The sequence below is a fragment of the Rana temporaria genome, chromosome 4, assembly GCF_905171775.1.
Source record: "Rana temporaria chromosome 4, aRanTem1.1, whole genome shotgun sequence".
Lineage (NCBI taxonomy): Eukaryota > Metazoa > Chordata > Amphibia > Anura > Ranidae > Rana > Rana temporaria.
Window position 1 is genome coordinate 205,096,249 of NC_053492.1, and position 21,835 is coordinate 205,118,083.

At 42.1% G+C, this 21,835-nt stretch overlaps 1 protein-coding gene across 1 annotated transcript; it reads left to right on the forward strand.

Moving 5' to 3' along the window:
- The first annotated feature begins 513 nt into the window (after positions 1-513).
- Positions 514-20,512, forward strand: LOC120936934 (matrix metalloproteinase-23-like). Its single transcript, XM_040349751.1, has 8 exons — positions 514-1,491; positions 1,662-1,771; positions 3,768-3,904; positions 6,326-6,493; positions 10,993-11,157; positions 13,704-13,796; positions 14,337-14,457; positions 19,414-20,512. The coding sequence occupies exons 1-8, from the start codon at positions 1,384-1,386 to the stop codon at positions 19,583-19,585; spliced, it is 1,074 nt and encodes a 357-aa protein (XP_040205685.1). The 5' UTR covers positions 514-1,383; the 3' UTR covers positions 19,586-20,512.
- The last annotated feature ends 1,323 nt before the right edge of the window (positions 20,513-21,835 follow it).

Genomic DNA, 21,835 nt, shown 5'->3' on the forward strand with positions numbered 1-21,835 from the left:
ACCTACCGTGTGTATGGCCCATCAGACTTCTGTCCTTCAGTCCAAAGTTTTAGAACTTGCTTTAAAATTGGACTGATGACCGATCTGTCAAAACCGATGGTTAGTACGCAAAAGCATCGGTTCAAAACCCGCGCATGCTCAGAATCAAGTCGACGCATGCTTGGAAGCATTGAACTTCGTTTTTTCAGCACGTTGTTGTGTTTTACGTCACCGCGTTGGACTCGATCGGATTTTGAACTGATGGTGTGTAGACACATCAGACCATCAGACCATCAGTCCGTTTTCATCAGTTTGGACTGATCGTGTGTACAAGGCCTAAGGGGCTGACCTTCATTTCTATGCACCTAGTGTCTATCTCTCCTGTACACAACTGTATAGCCCTTGATTGCCTATTATGAATAAAACTGTGCAACTGCAAGCCAATGGCACAATGTGCTAGTATGCATCACGTACTAACTCATTATGAAATACTTGCCTTAGAACAAAGCCCTCCAGTAGTGCACTGTCACCGCTGATAGGACTTCCATCTACTCTTCACCTGTCTTCCTTCTGGGTTTGCTTGCTCCAGTCCTGTGAATGTCTAAACTGTGATGATATAACTCCCGTGCATGCACAGTTTATGGCTCGGAGCTCTGAAGGGACGGTACGGGTCTGCCATCCCTTCAGAGCGCAGGTGATGTCAGCAGATGCATGCAGTGTGAAAATCTCCTGAACATTACAAATTTAGGAGAGATTCACTGTATTTACATGCAAGCCTTATTATAGGCTTACCTGTAGGTACAAGTTCTAAAGTGGAGTTTACTCCCGCTTAAATGGACGAGAGAATAGGGTCTGCTTTAGTGAACCTATTCCTTTATAAAGAAGCACAAATCTCAGCAAGTACTTTTCTTTATTTCTTATATAGAAACATGTTGATCATGAAGCAAACATCACCACTCTCCTGCTTCCCTTGGTGTCCTGAACTATAAAGGTATACTTCAGGACAGAGGGTGTTAAATATCACATATGGTTAAACAGGTCATATTGGACTCTTAAACAAAGAAAGAGCTGTTCATCTCTCCACGTGTCCACTAACAAAATACACATGCCCCAAAACACACATGCTCTACACATCCTCTGCTTAGGTCTTTCACTTTGCTGCTTCTCACTCTACTATGCAAGCCTGTTATAATTCTAGATCTGATTTTACTTTTATCTGTGCTTCCTTCCTATTCTTTTTCCAACATCCTAATTCCCTACCCACATCAGATCTTTGTTTGTTTGATCTCCCATATTTTCTCCACACTTCTCTCCCAGTATGGGATCTGATCTGCGATTCTCTGGGAGTGAGCAGTGAATATTATTAGACACCAGTATAACTAAAGCTTCCTTTATATACGAAGGATGGGCTGGAGTGCAATCAATGGGTTCTTTGGCGTGGTCGTTTATATTTTTCTGCTTTTTCTTAGTATGGAAGTGTGGAACTATCCAAAGTCTCTAGATCCATCAAAGGTCAGTAAACTGATTCTACTGTGTCACTTCAAAGTTGATCGACTTTTAAATCTAAGTAATATTGCTGTATAGGTTAGATTTTCTTGACGATTTGTTTCTAAAACCAATAGAACAAATGTGCCTTTAAATACGCATTGTCTTACCTTTGTGGAATTCTGTTTTAAGTACAGGTTGATGGTGCAATGTGTGGTGTCACTTTTCCCTCAAGGAGAACCAGATGGAAGAGATATACCATAAATCCACTGGGATACAAATGGGATCACTTAAATCTGACATATAGGTGAGTTTAAAGACTTCAAAATAGTTGTATTTCAAAATGACTTTATCTGTGTTTGTTGTATACAGAACCTTGAGGATATTTCTAAGAGATGTAGCTAGGAATATATACCGCATTTATCGGCATATAACATGCACAGGCGTATAACACGCACCCTAACTTTAAGAGGGAAGTTTCAGGGAAAAAACTTTCCACAGCCCCCTGCGTATAACACGCAGACACAGTTTACCCTCTATTTTTAGGGTAAAAAAGTGAGTGTTATACGCCAATAAATACAGTAAAAGTCCACAAATCGTAGTAGCCAGTAATAGCTTATCTTGTATCTGATGGAAGGAAAATGACAGCTGTTTACATTGTTGCATTTGTTGTTTACTTGACAAAAGAAATAAGAAGTCAAAAAGTAGTATAAAAAGTAGTATTACCCATGACTAAGTCACGTGGCAAGTGACGCAACGCGTAGGGGAGGAGCCTGCCGTGACGAGACCATCGGAGTTCCCGAGTGAGGATCTCATGCGCTGTTACTGAGCGGCTTTAACAAAGAGGGGAATTTGTGAGTGTGTCAGCCTGTAGATAGTGCATTATTGTTTCACCTGGTTGGTACAATATTATGCTATTGTGTGTCTCTCTCCCCCTTTTTTCACATTTCATCGTGATCTGTGTGGAGCGGAGGTGGAGCTGTTGTATCGCACATAATCTAAGGCTGTTGTTTTTGATCTCATACACTCTAAGGCTTTTCTGCTACGATCAATTGACTATTAACCCATTGGTGGTATCAAGTATGCTCATGGATACAAATGTGGAGAGCGTTTCTCTGTGATATTGCTTCTATGTGGACTCAAGTATAATATAATTATTTATTGTTTTCACTTATTATACATTGGTGACACACACATTTTTTGTTGATGCTATGTCACTGTCATAGCCTAATTGAATCTGTCCCTGTGGATACATCATTATCATTAATTGATTATTATTGATTGCACCTGATCATTTGTATTGGTATCACATTATTAGTTGTTTTTAGCGCAATTCTTATTACTTTTTAATGTTTATTTTGGTTGGGTCACCATTTCACATATTGCAGCTTCTTACATTTGGTTATTAATTGTGTGGTGTGATTTAGATTGTAGTAGCGCTGTAGTACTTTATTTTTCAATAAAAATAATCTAGTGACTCCTTGGTCAGCCTCTGAAGCCCTGTTGGGCTGCTTTGAAGATCCAGAGGAAAATAAAGAAAACGCACTAGGTAATTCATCTTCCCACATCTGGCCACTATTCCCTTCTCTTGCTTGATACTCCAGAGTATGTTGAATTTTTCAACATCTTTTCTGAAATCCTCAGTCTCCTCAGTTACCAAATTTTGAACAAATAACTTATATAGCATTGTTATCTCACTAACAGATTAATTTATAACAGTACATGACTAGAGTTGTTCAAGCTAAACAAGCTAGAAAGGTAGAATAATTTAAAGTGGATGTAAACCCGATTCATGAAACATGAGCTGGGCACATATAGCTCTCTTCTGAACGATTCCTCTGTTATCAGCCTGAGAACTCCTGACATATTTTTTGACTTTTTAGACAAAAGCAGCCTGAATCTTTTGTCAAAGGAGGTTGCTAAAATAGAGTAGCAGAGAGCAGATCCTATTACAAAACAGCTCTGAAAGTCTCTGCCTATGAGGAGAGGGGTGTGTGCCTTTCCTCCAATCAGCAATTTTAGCTATCTTGGCTGTATGCCCAAACATCAAACTCTGTGTTAACCAGGAAGATAAAATCTCCTAACAAAATCTGAACTTTCTAAACAGTATATAAATGTGAATACAATAGATATACATATTAAACCTATGTAGGGAGATTTGGTTAATCTCTGTGTATCATATGAGGCTGTTCACTTCACTGGGTGTATGGAGGGTTTACATCCACTTTAAAGGGCATTGTGGGCTGTCTGCAAAGGTGTTACTTGTTAAGGTTATTAATAGGAATGTCTCTACTTATTTACAGGATTGTCCAATTCCCCAGCACACTAAACAAGGGTGACACAGAAAAGGCAATGGAGGTTGCCTTCCGCATGTGGAGCAATGTGTCCCCACTTACATTTCAGCATATACCTTCTGATCAGGAGTCTGACCTTAGCATTGGTAAGTATCTGTACAAAGGCAGAATTTTGAATGGAATACATTGCCCAACTTTCAGTTTTCTACCAGATTACAGGAAGTAAAATTGCGTTTTAGTTCCTCCCTTTGATCATCCTGATATACAGTGATGAAAATAAGTATTTGAACACCCTGCTATTTTGATGGTTTGATAGTTAAAAAATCATAAATTGTGATTTCTGGATTTTTTTTTTTTTGATTATGTCTCTCACAGTGGACATGCACCTACGATGACAATTTCAGACCCCTCCATGATTTCCAAGTGGGAGAACTTGCAAAATAGCAGGGTGTTCAAATACTTATTTTCCTCACTGTAGAGATTGCATGTTAAAATAATAACATAGAAGGTTTATGAGTTTAGGAGAGAGGAATGATAAATAGCGGTGTTGCAATTCAAATACAACGCTTACCATGAAAGTTAAATAATACATTTGGATGTGGGACTTTTGCAGGATGGCTGCTGCAATTAAAGGGTTTCATAGTAATAGAGGCAGTGGGTAGGTTTGTAATAACATCTTAGGCACCTTTTACATTAGTGAGTCTGCAAAGTCGCACGATTTCCAGTATGGCTTTGGTGTGACTTTGATCTGACTTTGCATTTGCTGGACCAAGGTCTCATCAAATGTTGGACCAAAGTAGTGCAGGAACCTATTCTGAAGTTAGGTAAAGCATAATGGGCTACTATGCATCGAAGAGCCTCCGTGTTGGCTGAAGGGGGGAAACAGGTACGTAATACAGCCAGCACTGTGCCTCACTTGGGGTGCCTAACTGCAAGGGTACATTTCTGATATTCCTGGAGTTGAGTTTAAATATTTGGATCTACAGTACAAAGTTGTGTGATGTGTGGGCTATGGGGACTTTGGAGGGGGCTTCCAAGAATGACAGGCAGTATGTGCTATCCATATGTTTTAAGAGGTTATTAAATCTAAGCTGCTTTATTATGTTTGAGATCTTGGCAAATATGTTTTAAAACAGTTCAAAGTTTAATAAGCTGGACACTTTTATTGTTTAAAGAATTGTCATGCAATATGTGGAAAATCACATTCAATATGATTGATCTTGCGTAAGGAAACTTTCAAACAGAATTTTCTTAAAGGGGTTGTAAAGGTACAATATTTTTCCATAAAATAGCTTCCTTTACCTTAGTGCAGTCCTCCTTTCACTTACCTCATCCTTCCATTTTGCTTTTAAATGTCCTTATTTCTTCTGAGAAATCCTCACTTCCTGTTCTTCTGTCTGTAACTCCACACAGTAATGCAAGGCTTTCTCCCTGGTGTGGAGTGTCGTGCTCGCCCCCTCCCCTGGAATACAGGAGAGTCAGGACGCCCACTAACACACAGCTCCTTTCTCTATCTGCAACGTAGAGAGCCTCCTGACTCTCCCGTAGTCCAAGGGAGGAGGCAAGCACAACACTCCACACCAGGGAGAAAGCCTCGCATTACTGTGTGGAGTTACAGACAGAAGAACAGGAAGTGAGGATTTCTCAGAAGAAATAAGAACATTTAAAAGCAAAATGGAAGGATGAGGTAAGTGAAGGAGGACTGCACTAAGGTAAAGGAAGCTATTTAGGGGAAACAAATTGTACCTTTGCAACCCCTTTAACACTGTAATCAAAAGCACCGTTCCCTCCTCCACTGTTGTACCACTGCAATATTTACCTTCAGCTGACATCCTCTCCTTCCCGCTGCCTGTACTGTATGTGCACAATAGAACCTCACAGACATCTATGGGGCTAGGAGACAAATCTGTTTCCTGACCCCAAGGAAGTTTAAAGGTATACTACTATTGAACATACACAAGCAGTAGAACTCAATCCCAACATATAGGTCAAGTGTTGCTGATCTTCTCTATCCTCCCATAGCAACAATCACATCTCAGTTTAGGAAATTTCACATTACTAATAACTTATTTGAGACATGTATAAGCAGAAACTACGTTTTTAGTGACGGGAGGCTTTCTGTGCTGATAGGTGATCGTCAGTAGCTGTAGAGGTTGCTGTAGTACTAAATACTGGGTCTGATCTAGGGATCAGCAGCACTAAATACTGGGTCTGCTCTAGGGATCAGCAGCACTAAATACTGGGTCTGCTCTAGGGATCAGCAGCACTAAATACTGGGTCTGCTCTAGGGATCAGCAGCACTAAATACTGGGTCTGCTCTAGGGATCAGCAGCACTAAATACTGGGTCTGCTCTAGAGATCAGCAGCACTAAATACTGGGTCTGCTCTAGGGATCAGCAGCACTAAATACTGGGTCAGTTACTGAGCATTAATAAAAAAGCTATTTATGTTCAAAGGTCACTATGAAATGTTTAATTTATTTATTAAATCATTTATCACTGAGTAGCAGAAATAAGTGGGCGTTTTATGCATTTGTACTGTTAAAACACCATTACATTTTATTACAGGGTTTTTCGCCTTTAATCACAGTAACTGTTGGAGCTCTCCATTGCACCCTTGTTTTGATGGTCCCAATGGCGAACTGGCACATGCTTTCCTGCCACCCAGAGGAGAAATTCATTTTGACAACCATGAATTCTGGGTACTTGGACCTTCTCGATTCAGCTGGAAACAGGGTAATTAATTTCCTTCTGCACTGATCTGTCTACCATGGGATTGTTCCACCGCATTGCTACATGGCCAAACATAGATTTCCAGCATAGAGACCTGGATGGAAGTTGATGCTGCTAAATATAGGAGCTCAAGCTGTTTTTTGTTCTGTATTCTTGGCTATGCTAAATGCTCATATTCATATAAAAATAGTATTTCAACATCATTTTTTTAACTGTAACTGAAATTAAAAAAATGTTTATTTTTCATAAGGATACGTCACAATGGTTATTTAACATACATTTTAAATAGTAGGAATGGAATGTGTAGATAAATGCATTGCTGCCCTCTAAGCAAAAAGACTTATAATCACAATAGACATAGAAGTAAATCAACATATGCATAATCATCTTTTCCTGAAGTTAAAGTGGTTCTAAAGGCTCAAGTTTTTTTTTTTACCTTCATGCATTTTATGTCTCTGTGCAGCAGCAACAGCCCCCCCCCCCCAAATATTCATATAAGCTCCCTCTCGATCCAGCAATCTGCATTAGAGCCTCATCGCTCTGGGGACTCTCCCTTATCATTGGCTGAGAAAGCAATGAGGAGAGAGAGGGGGCGGAGCTGAGCCACTGCTCTGTGTGTGAATGGATACACAAAGCCGCGACTCGGGAACAAGCTTCTTGCTCTGGGGGCACTGGGCAAAAGGGAGGGGGCAAAGGCGCCGACAAGGGACCCAAGAAGAGGAGGATGTGGAATGCTCTGTGCAAAACCACTACACAGAGCAGGTGAGTATGACATGTTTGTTATTTTAAAGAAAGCCTATATCACTTTAAGCTCCAGCCTTACCTTCAGTCTTGCAGGCTTCTCTCCTGTACTGAAACAGCTTACCCTGACTTCACCACACCTATCATTTCCTGGCTTTGAGTATGTTCAACATTGTCTAGCCCAGTGGCCACTAATCCATGAGTCCGACCCCTAATCTACATGCAGGATGCCGGCTACATGGATTTCAATGGGGGTTCTTTAGAAGCACGTGATTAGAGCCTGAGGCTCTATCTGGCTTCAAAAATGCGTGAGAGCACTGCACCCTGAGCCCACACAGTTGTGTGACAATAGCCAATTATTAGTCGCTATTGTCTTTCTGATTGGGCTCCAGGGCAACCAGGTATCAGGGCACACTTCCTGTTCACCGGGGAGGAGAATCAATGGAATGGCTCTTCATTCCCCCTGGCTCCAAAGGTAATGCCCTGATTGGTGCCTTCCCATCAATCTCCTACCCCGTGTGTGTGTGTGGGTGGGTCGATTGTCGCATTCACGTCCGTCTCCTGCGGGTAGTGGGGGGTTCGATCACTCCTGTCTCTGGGGGGGTGCGATCGCCGCATTCCCAGTTGCCTCCCGCATGGGGGGATTCAGTGTAAGTTTGCCGTCCCCCCAATATATTTAGCATCGGCCGCCACTGGTCTAGCCCTTTCTTCCCCAGCCTTGCCATTCCAGGTATGCCCCTTTTTATCCATTAGATTTCAGTTCTTTTAGTTATGGAGGCTTGGCATTACATATGGGTGTTACCTAAGGTAGTCAGCATGCAAATGCAGTCTGCCTAGGAACGCACAAAGATCTAATGATGAGATCACTAGGTCTAAAATAAGGTATGTAATAAAAATGCATAGTTTTATCTGAACATTTCATTGACATGTGGATGGAGTGGTGGGACCAGGGAAAGCAAAAAATTAGTCTACATTTCAACCTTAAAGCAAACCTTCACACTGAAAATAAACCTTCTTCCTCTCCAGCTCCCCTTCCCCCTCCACTACATGAAAATCACCCCCCTTCTTTTTCCATTGTTTTCATTTTGCGAATCCTGGCCCACCCCACATCATTCATTCTCTCCTGGGCAAGAATTAAGTGGTGCCTCCTGGCATATGCATGTCACAAATCCCAGGAAGCATTGGCTTCCTTTCATGGAAGGAGGAGGGGGCAGGCTTAGCGGTGTGTCATTGGGAGGCAGTGGCTTGAACCCAAGAGAGGCAGCTGCATCCTATTGATGTCACAGAGGAAGATGGTGGCATGGGACCTGAACAGTGGCAGCAGAGAGGCAAATCATAACAGGACAATGCTGGATCCGTTGGGAAGGTAAGTATCTGAATTGAAGACATCCCAGCATCACATAAGCAGAGATTTATTAAAAAAAAGAGAGAGAAGGGGGGGGGGGGGGAGAGTATGTTTGAGTCACATTTCCCTTTACAGTGCCTTCAAAAAGTATTCATACACCTTGAACTTTTTCACATTTTATCATGTTACAACCAAAAACCTAAATGTATTTTTTTTTTTAAGAAAACTTTTTATTGAATTTTCAATGTTACAAGGGGAAACAGGTAGTCTTTCACATGCAGGAGCAGACTACCTGGACAATGTACATAACGCACCAACAGTGCAGAGAGATAAAAAAGGAGGGGAAACCCCCAAAACACCTGGGACCAATCCTGTTTAATTTATTCATAAACGACCTGGAGGATGGGGTAAACAGTTCAATTCCTGTATTTGTGGGAAAGACTAAGCTAAGCAGGGCAATAACTTCTCTGCAGGATGTGGAAACCTTGCAAAAAGATCTGAACAAATGAATGGGGTGAGCAACTACGTGGCAAATGGGAAAATCTAGGATGGAAAAGGACCTGGGGGTCCTAGTAGATCAGGCATGTCCAAAGTCCGGCCCGGGGGCCAATTGCAGCCCCCCTGGTGATTTAATATGGCCCCCCTGGGGATTTGGATATATATAGCCATTGCAGCCTCACATGTGCCCTGGGGGCCACAAAAGATATATACCGTATTTATCGGCACTGCCTCGGAGGGGACAGGACGTGCGCCGTCAGATTACACAAAGAGAATCTCCTGTTTACTCGGCGGCATCTGTAATAGGAAGTCCCGTTTCCTGGGATGCCATTGGATGACTGTTCTGTTTATCATAGGAGGCGGGACTTTGTATTTAAGAGGCCACAAGTAAACAAGAAATTCTCCTGTTTGTAATCTGACGGCACTTGTCCCTCCCGGTCCCCTCCGAGGCTGCAGATGGGCATCGATCAGGCTGCACTGATAGCAATGGTAAGGCTGCATTCATGGCACATGTGAGGCTGCATTGATTGCAATGGTAAGGCTGCATTCATGGCAATGGTGAGGCTGCATTTATGGCAATGGTAAGCCTGTACGTGTTATACACTGATAAATACGGTATAGCCAAATAACATGCTCAAGCTCAACCTTAGTCCTAAGCAGCACTCAGGGATTCATTGGGGGCCACAAAAGCGATATATACAGTATATCCAAATAACACACCTGAGCTCATCTCTTCACCACACACAGCTACAAAGGCAAGAGAATTCTCATTGTGCAGTGTATTAGTGCTCGGGCAAACACACTTAGATCAAATTTTAATGGTTCAAAGAATGTCAGGCAAAATGGTCGGCCCTCGAGCATGTTCTCTTCATCAAATGTGACCCACTTTGAAAAAAGTTTGGACACCCCTGTAGTAGATGATAGGCTCAGCAATGGCATACAATGCCAAGCTGCTGCTAACAAAGCAAACACAATATTGGCATGCATTAAAAAGGGGACTAACTCCAGAGATAAGGCGATAATTCTCCCACTCTACAAGACTCTGGTCCGGCCGCACCTGGAGAATGCCATCTGGTTCTGGGCATCAGTCCTCAGGGAGCATGTGCTGGAACAATACAGCAAAAAAAGAGTAATGCCACGTACACACGATCTAAATTTCCCACAAGAAAACCATGGATTTTTTCCGATGGAATGTTTGCTCAAACTTGTGTTGCATACACACGTTCACACAAATGTTGTTGGAAATTCCGAACGTGAAGAACGCGGTGATGTACAACACTAAGATGAGCCAAGAATGATTCCGAGCATGCGTAGGATTTTTGTGCGTTGGAATTGCATACAGACGATCGGAATTTCCGACAAAAACTTTTCCTGTCTGAAAATTTGAGAATCAGGTTTCAAATTTTTGCTGTTGGAAATGTCCGTTTGGGCCTACACGGTCGGAATTTCCGACCAAAAGCTCACATTGAACGTTTTTTGTTGGAAATGACGATTGTGTGTAGGCGGCATTACTGTATTGTTTTACACACTCTGCCCTTCCTCATTACAGAACCTCTTATTCAGATAAATGTCATCAGTCGGTATGTAATAAATTTGCTTTTGACTCCAGTTTTCTATCTTTTTCTTGACCAGCACCAGGACATATAAGGTGAGTTTCTCTGAAACATTAAAACAGTGGGTTATAAAAACATGTTGTAAGAGTAATTTACAGCCCTTTATTTTATTTTCATCCTTACGAAATCTTCATATTCATGAATGACAGATTGGCAAACATTCTGGAGTTTATAGATTTGTGTACATCTCATTCTCCATATATCCCAGCTTTCTCAACTTAATTCATTCGTAGATACTCATCTATCGGTATACATTATTTTGTCTGTTTATTGTTTATCACTGCATCTTGTCTGTCCGTCATTAGGTGTATGGTACAATGATCTAGTCCAGGTGGCAGCCCATGAAATTGGCCATGCTCTTGGATTGTGGCACTCAAATGATATTGATGCCCTGATGCATCCTAATGCTACGAGTACAAGGACACGTCACTTGGCACAGGATGATATCCTGGCAATTCAACAGCTATATGGTAATTATTGGACATCATTATCCAAGCTTACTTTTAGTAAAGGTCATAGTGCAGCTTGGTAAATGCACCCAGAAATAGTGACATGTTTGCTTTATTTTGGGAAGAATCAGTAAAGAAAAGATACATGTCAGTGGATTTTTTAGACATCTGGTAGAGTAAAGCTTTGTCAGTTAAGAAATGCTTTAAAGGAGTTGTAAAGGTACAATTTTTTTTTCCTAAATAGCTTCCTTTACCTTAGTGCAGTCCTCCTTCACTTACCTCATCCTTCCATTTTGCTTTTAAATGTCCTTATTTCTTCTGAGAAATCCTCACTTCCTGTTCTTCTGTCTGTAACTCCACACAGTAATACGAGGCTTTCTCCCTGGTGTGGACTGTCGTTCTCGCCCCCTCCCTTGGACTACTGGAGAGTCAGGACGCCCACTAACACACAGCTCCTTTCTCTATCTGAAACGTAGAGAGCACCCTGACTCTCCTGTAGTCCAAGGGAGGGGGCGAGCACGACACTCCACACCAGGGAGAAAGCCTTGCATTACGGTGTGTAGTTACAGAGAGAAGAACAGGAAGTGAGGATTTCTCTAAAGAAATAAGGACATTTAAAAGCAAAATGGAAGGATGAGGTAAGTGAAGGAGGACTGCACTAAGGTAAAGGAAGCTATTTAGGGAAAAAAAATTGTACCTTTACAACCCCTTTAAAGCATTTCTTAACTGACAAAGCTTTACTCTACCAGATGTCTAAAAAAATCCACTGACATGTCTCTTTTCTTTACTGATTCTTCCCAAAATAAAGCAAACATGTCACTATTTCTGGGTGCATTTACCACCCCCTTTAAGACTGACAATCTGTATTGTTAATTAATAACTTTCATTAAACATTTATTGTTAAAAAAATAATAAAAATGCTTTAAGACATTAGACAATTGTTGCTCCAACTGGCTAGTTATGGTGAGACTGGGAATAAAATCACATGTATATTGTTGCAGTGCTAGGTCTTCCATCACCTCTGAACAACCAGTCTCAAGAGAAAGTTGATCTGTTTGTCACGTACCTAGTAGGAGTCTGATATGATGAGGTCGGCCTCTCCTTGTATCTCCAGCCCAAGCCCCACTGAGAGTGAGACAGATGGCGGCTAAGGTCAGGAGGAACACGAGTGCCTGTAAGTGTTGCTTGCAGAACTTGCAGATGAATATGTGGGGCTTGGAGACACTGAGGCCCCATACACACCATAGAATCTATCCGCAGATAAATCCCATCAAATGGGTTTCTGCAGATAGATCCTATGGTGTGTACACTCCGTCGGATATTTATCCGCAGATAAATCTCCCCTGGGATGGATTTCCAGCAGATGGATATTTGCTGACATGCTCAACAAATCCATCTGCTGGAATCCATCCCAACGGATGGATCCGCTCGTCTGTACAGACTTACCGGATCCATCCGTCCAAAGGGATTCCCCGCACGCGTCGTAATGATTTGACGCATGCGTGGAATTCCTTATATGACAGCGTCGCGCCCGTCGCCGCGTCATAATAGCGGCGACGGCGCGACACGTCATCGGCAGAGGATTTCAGCGCGGATTTCAATGCGATGGTGTGTACACGCCATCGCATAGAAATCTTCTGAAATCCTCGAGAGGATTTATCCGCGGATACGGTCCGCTGGACCGTATCTGCGGATAAATCCTCTCGTGTGTATGGGGCCTGACAGATCAACAGGTACAGAGCACGGGTAGTGTTCGAGGGACCAGCCGGAGTTAAGGGGAACTCCAACCCACTTGCAGGTTCTGGTTAAACAGCTTGCTGGAATTTCCGGAATGCAGAGGTCAGAGGAATAGCCGGGTAGGTTAACAGGCAGGCGGCAGGGTACCAAATCATCAGCAAGAGCAGGGTCAAATGGGTAGCTGGGTTCGATAACAGGCAGGCAGCAAGGTACAAGGGAATCAGCAGGAGCAAAGTCAATGGATAGCCAGAATCAGGAACCTGGTAATCAGAGAGGTATCAGATTCCAGAGATGGTGTCAGGGAAAGCCAAGTCAGCAACGGGAATCAAGCAGAACACAACAGGAGTCACGAGATCAGGGCACCCTGAAGACCAGTCAGCACCGTCTGGAAGTCAGAGCCCCCTTTAAATAGACAAACTGGTGCCAGGAGAGATTAGGGACGCCCCCTGCGTGTGCAGTAGCGCTCTGGAACGGTTGCTGTGTCCCGTGTGCGCGCGCGCATGTGCGCCAATGTTCCGGAAAGTCTGCCGTTGTTCAAGAATGCGTGCATGTCTGTGCGCGAAAGGCGTTTTAATAACTCTCTTACACTGTTGGAATGATTGTGGTCATTATTGTTTTCCCAATAAAAGGCATTGAACCAGACTGGGTTCTCAATTTATAAACTTGCACTCAGAGAACAAAAGTTTACATGGTAATGCCAAAATCACCCATGTTAGAGGGTCTATGCATACGGAAAAGCAGTTCCACATATTTTATGCATACAGAAACACATTTTTATCAATGCAAAGTAAACTAAAACAAATCCTTTCTATATTTTTATTTATTTATAGGCTGTGTGGCTGGATCTACATGTCGGCTGCCACAAGTTCATAAAAAGTGTAGTATGCAGAAACCATGTCACCCAAACTGCCATGGCTGTAAAGGTGAGGAAATGGTAATGTTACGGGACAAACTCCAAATATGACAGATGAATAGCTTTATGCCGCGTACACACCATCACTTTATGTGATGAAAAAAACGACGTTTTTAAAAACGTCACTTTAAATGACCCTGTGTGGGGGAAAACATCGTTTTATGTCTTGTGAAAAACGACAAAAAAAAATTGAAGCATGCTTCAATTTTATGTGTCGTTTTTCAAAACTTTGTTTTTTACTTCACAGAAATTGACAGTGTGTAGCAAAAAACGACATTTAAAACGACGTTTTTACACCCGCGCATGCCCAGAAGCTAGTTATGAAGCGAGCTTCAATGGAAAAATGTGGTGAACGTAACCTCGCTTTGCTAGAGCATTGTGAAAAAACGATGGTGTGTAGGCAACTTCGTCTTTGAAAATTGAAGTTTCAAAAACGTCGTTTTTTACTTCACAGAAAATGTCGTTTTTTTTCATCACATAAAGTGATGGTGTGTATGCGGCATAAGTCTCTAATGGTGTCATACTGATTCCATCACTTATTTCCTTTAAGAAACACCTAATCAAAGAACTGCATCACACAAGGTCAAAGTGAAGATGCTTTACATTCCCAAGGGTGAATCTGTTACCTTCAATTGTACCGATAACACACCCCAACCACGGCAGAAAATCAGGTTAGTGGTATTTGAAAGATACTTGCATTTCACTAACACCAAATGGGTATTTACAAACATGGTCTCTGTACAGTATCTTGCAGAAAGGTGAACATGTCTGCAAAATAAGGGTAAATTCAACCATTGTCATTTGTTAGCAGAATATGTATCACCAAATTTGAAGATTCTCTCCATAAAACTTCTAGTTACAGCTGATTTCCACATATTGTGATAGTATTTTTCCCTAACCATGATATAGTAGCCAAGGGTATTCCACATATACAGGGATGTTGAGGTGGATGTCTCTTTTTGAAGTACCGAGACTAATAATGTTATTATAGCGGACTGATGCCCCCCCCCGTTACCCCCCAGTAAAACTAAGGAAGTTACTGAAGTGGCCTGTTCCTGTTTTATCATAACATAATTGGTAATACATTTAAAAGCAGTTTCTACTTTAAACAGAGTTCTACTTTAAAGTTACCAATAGATGTAAGATGATCATTGTCTGATCTGGCAAATATCATTGGGTACCAACAGTGTGTAAGCAGCCCTGATTCTCCACCAGCAACAGTCATGACAGCCAGGGGACTCACCCACCATCTCCCTGCAACAGGAACAAGATTGGGTACACACACATCTGTAATAGGGAAAAACTCAGACTGTTTAGGTTACTCATATTCTCCTGGCCTAATGCCCTTCTCCAGAAATACGGAATGTCCAGACGTACAGCCTTTTAATGTCCTTTACTATGACAGAGATATAATGTAAAGTCCTTTACATCACGACCTTCACTTCCACATTCTCCATCCCGACCTACAAATTCTGCACAGTGCATCTCCAACACAAGATTAGAATGGTCACCCCACTCTTTCAAAGTCCTCACTGCAGGTCCCTCATAGGTGGGTTCTCCAAATGAGCTAGTATCGCCTACCCCAAAGGGTTCCTCAGGCTACAGGATTACTATGTTGGTATACCTGGGGCAGGGCCGTCTTTACCGCAGGGCAAATGGGGCAGGTGCCCTGGGCCCTGTCACTGTTGGGGGCCCAAAGCAACCCCCTTTGAAAAAAAAAATAATTTTTTTTTTTTTTTTTTTTTAGGGGTCCGGAGGCCCCCAGGGGCCCAGAGGACCCCAGGGCCCCAGATGGCAACCCCCCTTTTTTTTATTTATTTTTAAATAAAAAAAAAATTATATATTTTTATTAAAGGGACAATTTTTTAAATATATTTTAACTTTATTTTTTATTAAAGGGCCAATTTTTTTTTTGAGGTCTGGGGGTCCCCAGGGGCCCATAGTTCCCCAGGGCCCCGGATGACAACCCCCCCTTTTTTATAAAAAAAAAATATTTTTTTTATATATATATATATATATATATATATATATATATATATATATATATATATATATATATATATATATATATATATATATATATATATAAAAAATATATAAATATAAATGTTTATTATTATTATTATAGGACCCAGAGGTCCCCAGGGCCCCGGATGGCAACCCCCCTTTTTTTTATAAAAAACATTTTTTTTATATATTTTATTTCATATATATATATATATATATATATATTATTATTTTTTTCTTATTAAAGGGCTCAGAGGTCCCCATGTGGCAAACACCCTTTATCTTTTTTATAAATGTTTATTTTTTTATTTTTGTTTATATATTTTTTTTATTTTTTTTTTATTTAAGGGCCCAGAGGTCCCCAGGGCCCTGGATGGCAACCCCCCCTTTTTTTTTATAAATGTTTCTTTATATATATTTTTTATTAAAGGGCCCAGAGGTCCCGGATGGCAACCCCCCTTTTTTTGTAATTTATTTTTATTAAAAAAAAAATATTAAAGGGCCCAGAGGTCCCCAGGGCCCCAGATGGCAACCCCCTTTTTAAAATATATTTTTTATATATATATTTTTTATTTATTTTTTTCTTTTTATTAAAGGGCCCAGAGGTCCCCAGATGGCTACACCCCTTTTTTATATATATTTTTCTTTCTTTCTTTCTTTATTTCTTTTTTTGTAAAGGCCCCCCGCTTCTAAATTTGCGGCAGCCCCCCCCCCTGCTTCTCAATTTCAGGCGGCAGCACCCCCCATCCCGGTTCTCTGCTCCAGGGGGCCATGCCTGAAGCTGTGTAAGTGGCCCCATAATTCCTGATGGCGGCCCTGCCTCCCGTTAAGCCCCTGTGCTGCCCACAAATCAGGCTGAAAATCATCAGCGGCACGCAGCCAGTGACAGTACTGCTTCCCTTCCCAGTGTTTTAAAATGTACAGCACCCCTGGCTTCCCTTTAGACAGGCACTTCTCCCTTCCTGCCACAGGGTGCTGCTTGCATATAAAAGTGAATTAGAATGTGATTTTATAACATCCCCAGTTTTCTCTTCCCGAGGCTGACTTCTTCATGTCCTGCTCCTCAAGGTATGTCACTGTTTGCTAATCTATATTGTAAATTGAAGTTTTCTGTAGAGTGTGCCCAAAGTCTTTATAATATTTGATGATTCACTGCAGGTCTGGTCAGTGTTTTAAAAAGTTCCTCTATTTTACACATGGCATGGCATGGGGGTCACAGCACCGTCTGTCCATTCTGCTTTAGCACCATGGGACCCCATGCCATGTGTAAAATAGAGGAACTCTTTAAATCACAGACCAGACCTGCAGTCCAGGCTGAGTAAAGCCTCAGAGCACATGACATTACTGTCTGTATTTAACTGCTTGATGGGCTTATTTTGGGCCTGGCTGGTTCACATGTATGTGTTTTGGCGGCCCACATTTGCGCAGGCACAGCAGCCCATTCATTTGAATGGGCCGCTATGCCTGCAAAGAAAAGCGCATGCCTCATGTAATAGGCTGCGCACACGGCACACCTATGCCCATCAAGCACTGAAATACAGCACTGTCTGTCCATTCTGCTGTCTGCTGTGACTTATCTACAGTTCCCGCACTGTCAAACTTGCTGCATTTTTAGACGTTTAGGTCACGCTTTTAAAAACACAGTGCGTTTGTGTGTGCAAGAACTGCAGGTAAGTAGCATGGTGCAAAAGCAGAATGGATTTCAAGGCAACTGTATTTTTAAAATGCTGAATGCACCTTTTTTCTGCAGGAAACAAAGGCATGGCAGCCCATTCAAATCAATGGGCTGCTGTACCTGCACAAATGAGGACCGCCAAAACATACATGTGAACCAGCCAGGCCCAAAATAAGCTGGAGGGGGGCCCAAAAAAAATGTTTGCCCAGGGCCCAAACCATATTAAAGACGGCCCTGACCTGGGGTAGCCTATAAAAGGCATACTAGCTCCACCCACTATACCCACCCAGGGAAAGGACTTCACTAAAAGGGGTACCAGTCCCTATTTACAAGTGACCCCACCCAGCTAGTATTTTTGCCATGAGTTGATTAGTTGGATAGTTTAATTAGCAAACAACCTAAAAAGGTGTCCAAACGATAATGAAAAGCATATGGGCGTACAGGTACGTCCCCGCCTTTCCGTGGGTCGGGGGTCCGATCGGGACCCCCCCGGTACACGCGGCGGTCGGTAACCCGCGGGGAGCGATCCGGGACGAGGGCGCGGCTATTCGTTTCTAGCCGCCCCCTCGCGATCGCTCCCTGGAGCTGAAGAACGGGGAAAGCCGTATGTAAACACGGCTTCCCCGTGCTTCACTGTGGCGGCTGCATCGATCGAGTGATCCCTTTTATAGGGGAGACACAATCGATGACTTCAGTCCTACAGTCACACCCCCCCTACAGTTGTAAACACACACTAGGTGAACACTAACTCCTACAGCGCCCCCTGTGGTTAACTCTCAAACTGCAACTGTCATTTTCACAATAAACAATGCAATTTAAATGCATTTTTTGCTGCGAAAATGACAATGGTCCCAAAAATGTGTCAAAATTGTCCGAAGTGTCCGCCATAATGTCGCAGTCACAAAAAAAAAATCGCTGATCGCCGCCATTAGTAGTAAAAAAAAATTATTAATAAAAATGCAATAAAACTATCCCCTATTTTGTAAAAGCTATACATTTTGCGCAAACCAATCGATAAACGCTTATTGCAATTTTTTTTACCAAAAATAGGTAGAAGAATACATATCGGCCTAAACTGAGGAAAAAAAAATGTATATATGTTTTTGGGGGATATTTATTATAGAAAAAAGTAAAAAATATTGAATTTTTTTCAAAATTGTCGCTCTATTTTTGTTTATAGCGCAAAAAATAAAAACAGCAGGTGATCAAATACCACCAAAAGAAAGCTCTATTTGTGGGAAAAAAAGGACGCCAATTTTGTTTGGAGCCACGTCGCACGACCGCGCAATTGTCTGTTAAAGCGACGCAGTGCCGAATCGCAAAACCTGGCCTGGGCATTTAGCAACAAAATGATCCGGGGCTTAAGTGGTTAACAAAAAAAATAAGAAAAAGGATCATCCTCACAGCAATCCCCAGAATGTAAAATGAACTGCGCAGAGGCCGGTCTGATTCCTGTGTGTCACAATGACTGCTCCTGTGCATGCGCAGGAGTAACTTTATCATGGTCTGGCCTATGAAGTCGGAAATAGAAAAAGTTTTTTACCTTAATGCAAGAAATGCATTAAGGTAAAAAAAAAAATTTGCCTTAGTATCACTTTAAGTTTCATAGATTTGAACCGATTCCATTGAAATACATTGGCTGCGACTTGTCATGCAACTTTATGTGTACAAAGCCACATGACAAGTCACACAACTGAGCATGGAGCCTTAGTTCTGCTTTAATAAAAGAGCTGTGTCTTTCAGAAATGGAGCCAAAGAGGCATACCTAGTGGAAAGTCTAATCCCATACCCTAAATTATCTATTTTCTTTATGTCAATCACTTTTAAGCCAAGGGTCCTTTAAAACAACATAGTCAATTTAATTGATCGCTTATTGCTACCTGTATGGCATTTCTGCTTCTTGTATTATGCACTGTATCAACTTTCTCACTGTGCTCCATTTTAGTTGGTTTAAAAACGGATCGCGGCTCATCTCACCCACTCCTGGAATAACCATGAAGTCTTCTGCTAGCCTTGTCTTGCAAGCCCAAGAAAAGACCAAAGGACGTTATACATGTGTAATTCGCCAGGGAAGAATGACCCTTGGGGGAAAGTCATGGAATCTTCGGGTTTTATAAAACTTGCACAGAAATGTGATTTCTCTTTGCACTGTGACGTAAATCCGCAATAAAGTTGAGATCCGGCAAACAGCTAAATACACAGTTGAAACATGTACAGGTATATATTTGATGCCAGGGCTCATTTACATGGGGACGCCTGTACTGCATGAATGAATGCCTTGTTTATGTGGCTAGATCCAAATGGAGATGCATGCAGGCAGCCCATGTTTTTCTATGGAGGCCAGCAGCTGTATGGACACAGGCGCTTGTAATGTAACAGGCATGAAGGGGCAGGTGAGCGGCCCCAAAAGTAGACTGTGTGTGTTTGGGCATGTGAATGAGTGCTTAGAATTTGTCATTTTATCTGTGGATTTGTGTGAACCATTCACCTTGCTGTTCATGAAAATAACACTACTTCCTGATTAACGCTTCCTGTATCTGCTCCCTCCTCAATGCTTATTCACTCTCCAAAGACATGGCTGGAAGTGGGAGGTAACATAGCAAGCTGCATTTTTTTTACAAAGAAGATGAATTGCTGTCTGGCAGTGTAGCATACAGGAAATGTGTATAAATCACAAGACAGACTATACAGAATTACAAATCTTTAGGCAGGTAAAGCAGTAGCATGTACAGTATGAGGGAGATTTACAAAAACTGGTGCGCACAGAATCTGGTGCAGCTGTGTATAGTAAGCAATCGTCTCACTTCAGCCTGTTCAAATAAGCTTTCACAAACCTAGAAGCTGATTGGTTACTATGCACAGCTGCACCAGATTCCGCGTCCACCAGTTTTAGTAAATACACCCCTATGTGTTTCAGTTGTGTATATTTAGTAGGTGTTTGTCTGGAGTTTCACGTTAAGCTATGCATACTTTTTATTTATCTCTGAGTAAATATTTTATTGTGTAAGCAATCTGATTTGTTCCATTAAACTGATGCCCCTACATTCTATTAGTGCAGTCTAATTACTGGCCAGAAGAAACTAAAATTGCAAGAATTTAATATTTGATTTTGTGACAGACTTCTTTCTCTTGCATCTGCTGCATTAGAGGGGTTGTAAACCCAAATGTTTATTCACCTTAATGCATCCTATGCATTAAGGTGAAAAAACTTCTGGCTCTGTCCAGCCCCCCCATTTTATTCACCTGAGCCCATTAGTTCCCCCTGATGGTTTTCTCGGCTCTTGATTGGATAGATTGATAGTAGCGCAGCCATTGGCTCCCACTGCTGTCAATCAAATCCAATGACGCGGGTGCATGTATTCACACTTTCTGTGTGAATACATGCAGAAGCAGGACTGGGGAATGCGCCCGCACGGGTGTCCAGCTGTTGTGGGGAGGAACTACCAGAAGAGGAGGATCAGGGCCACTCTGTGCAAAACGAACTGCACAGTGGTGGTAAGTATGACATGTTTGTTATTTTTTTAATCAAGGGTTTACAAACCCTTTAAATCTCATCAGTCAGCTGTGATAAATGATGTGTATTTAGACACACAAACAGCATTTTTGTCTTCATGTCTAGCCACACAAAGACAGATGTCAGATTAGCAAACACTCACTACACAGACTTTAAGCAGAGCTTGCAGTGTTTGAGGAGCATCAATGTATCTTCTCTTTCACAAAAGTTTTATTGATTTTGGAGGAATATGAGTACAACCAGTATACATTTGAACCATACAAAGTTGTAGTAATGCATAATACATATGATAACATATTTATCAATGTATCTTCTGAAACATGCGGTCATCATAACTTATCCTTTAAATTTGTTCATTAAACTTCATTATTAAAAAAAAACACGCATCCATGTGGGTGTACAAATACTAGGGCTGTCCCGATACCGATACTAGTATTGGTATCGTGACCGATTCCGAGTATTTGCGGGAGTACTTGTACTCCCGCAAATACCCCCGATGCCTCATCCGATACCACCCCCCTGCCGCCACGCCACATCCCCGCTGCCGCCGCCTGGTTAATACGGGCAGGGAACATTACAGCATTCATTTGAATAGCTGTAGTGTTTCCCGCCGCATATAGACACTCCCCCTTGCTCGGGTGAACTGTCCAGCATGCAGGTAAGGGGGACATGGCTGCATATATGGGGGGAGACATGGCTGCATATGGGGGGGACATGGCTGGATATGGGGGGGACATGGCTGGATATGGGGGGGACATGGCTGCATATGGGGGGGACATGGCTGCATATGGGGGGGACATGGCTGCATATGGGGGGGACATGGCTGCATATGGGGAGACATGGCTGCATATGG

What these genes read in the sequence shown, in the direction of transcription:
- LOC120936934 (XM_040349751.1), top strand. Translation starts at nt 1,384, where the DNA reads ATGGGCTGGAGTGCAATCAATGGGTTCTTTGGCGTGGTCGTTTATATT. An exon ending in GGAGTCTGACCTTAGCATTG is followed by an intron (nt 3,905 to 6,325) that starts GTAAGTATCTGT and finishes ATTTTATTACAG; the next exon opens with GGTTTTTCGCCTTTAATCAC. An exon ending in GGCAATTCAACAGCTATATG is followed by an intron (nt 11,158 to 13,703) that starts GTAATTATTGGA and finishes ATTTATTTATAG; the next exon opens with GCTGTGTGGCTGGATCTACA.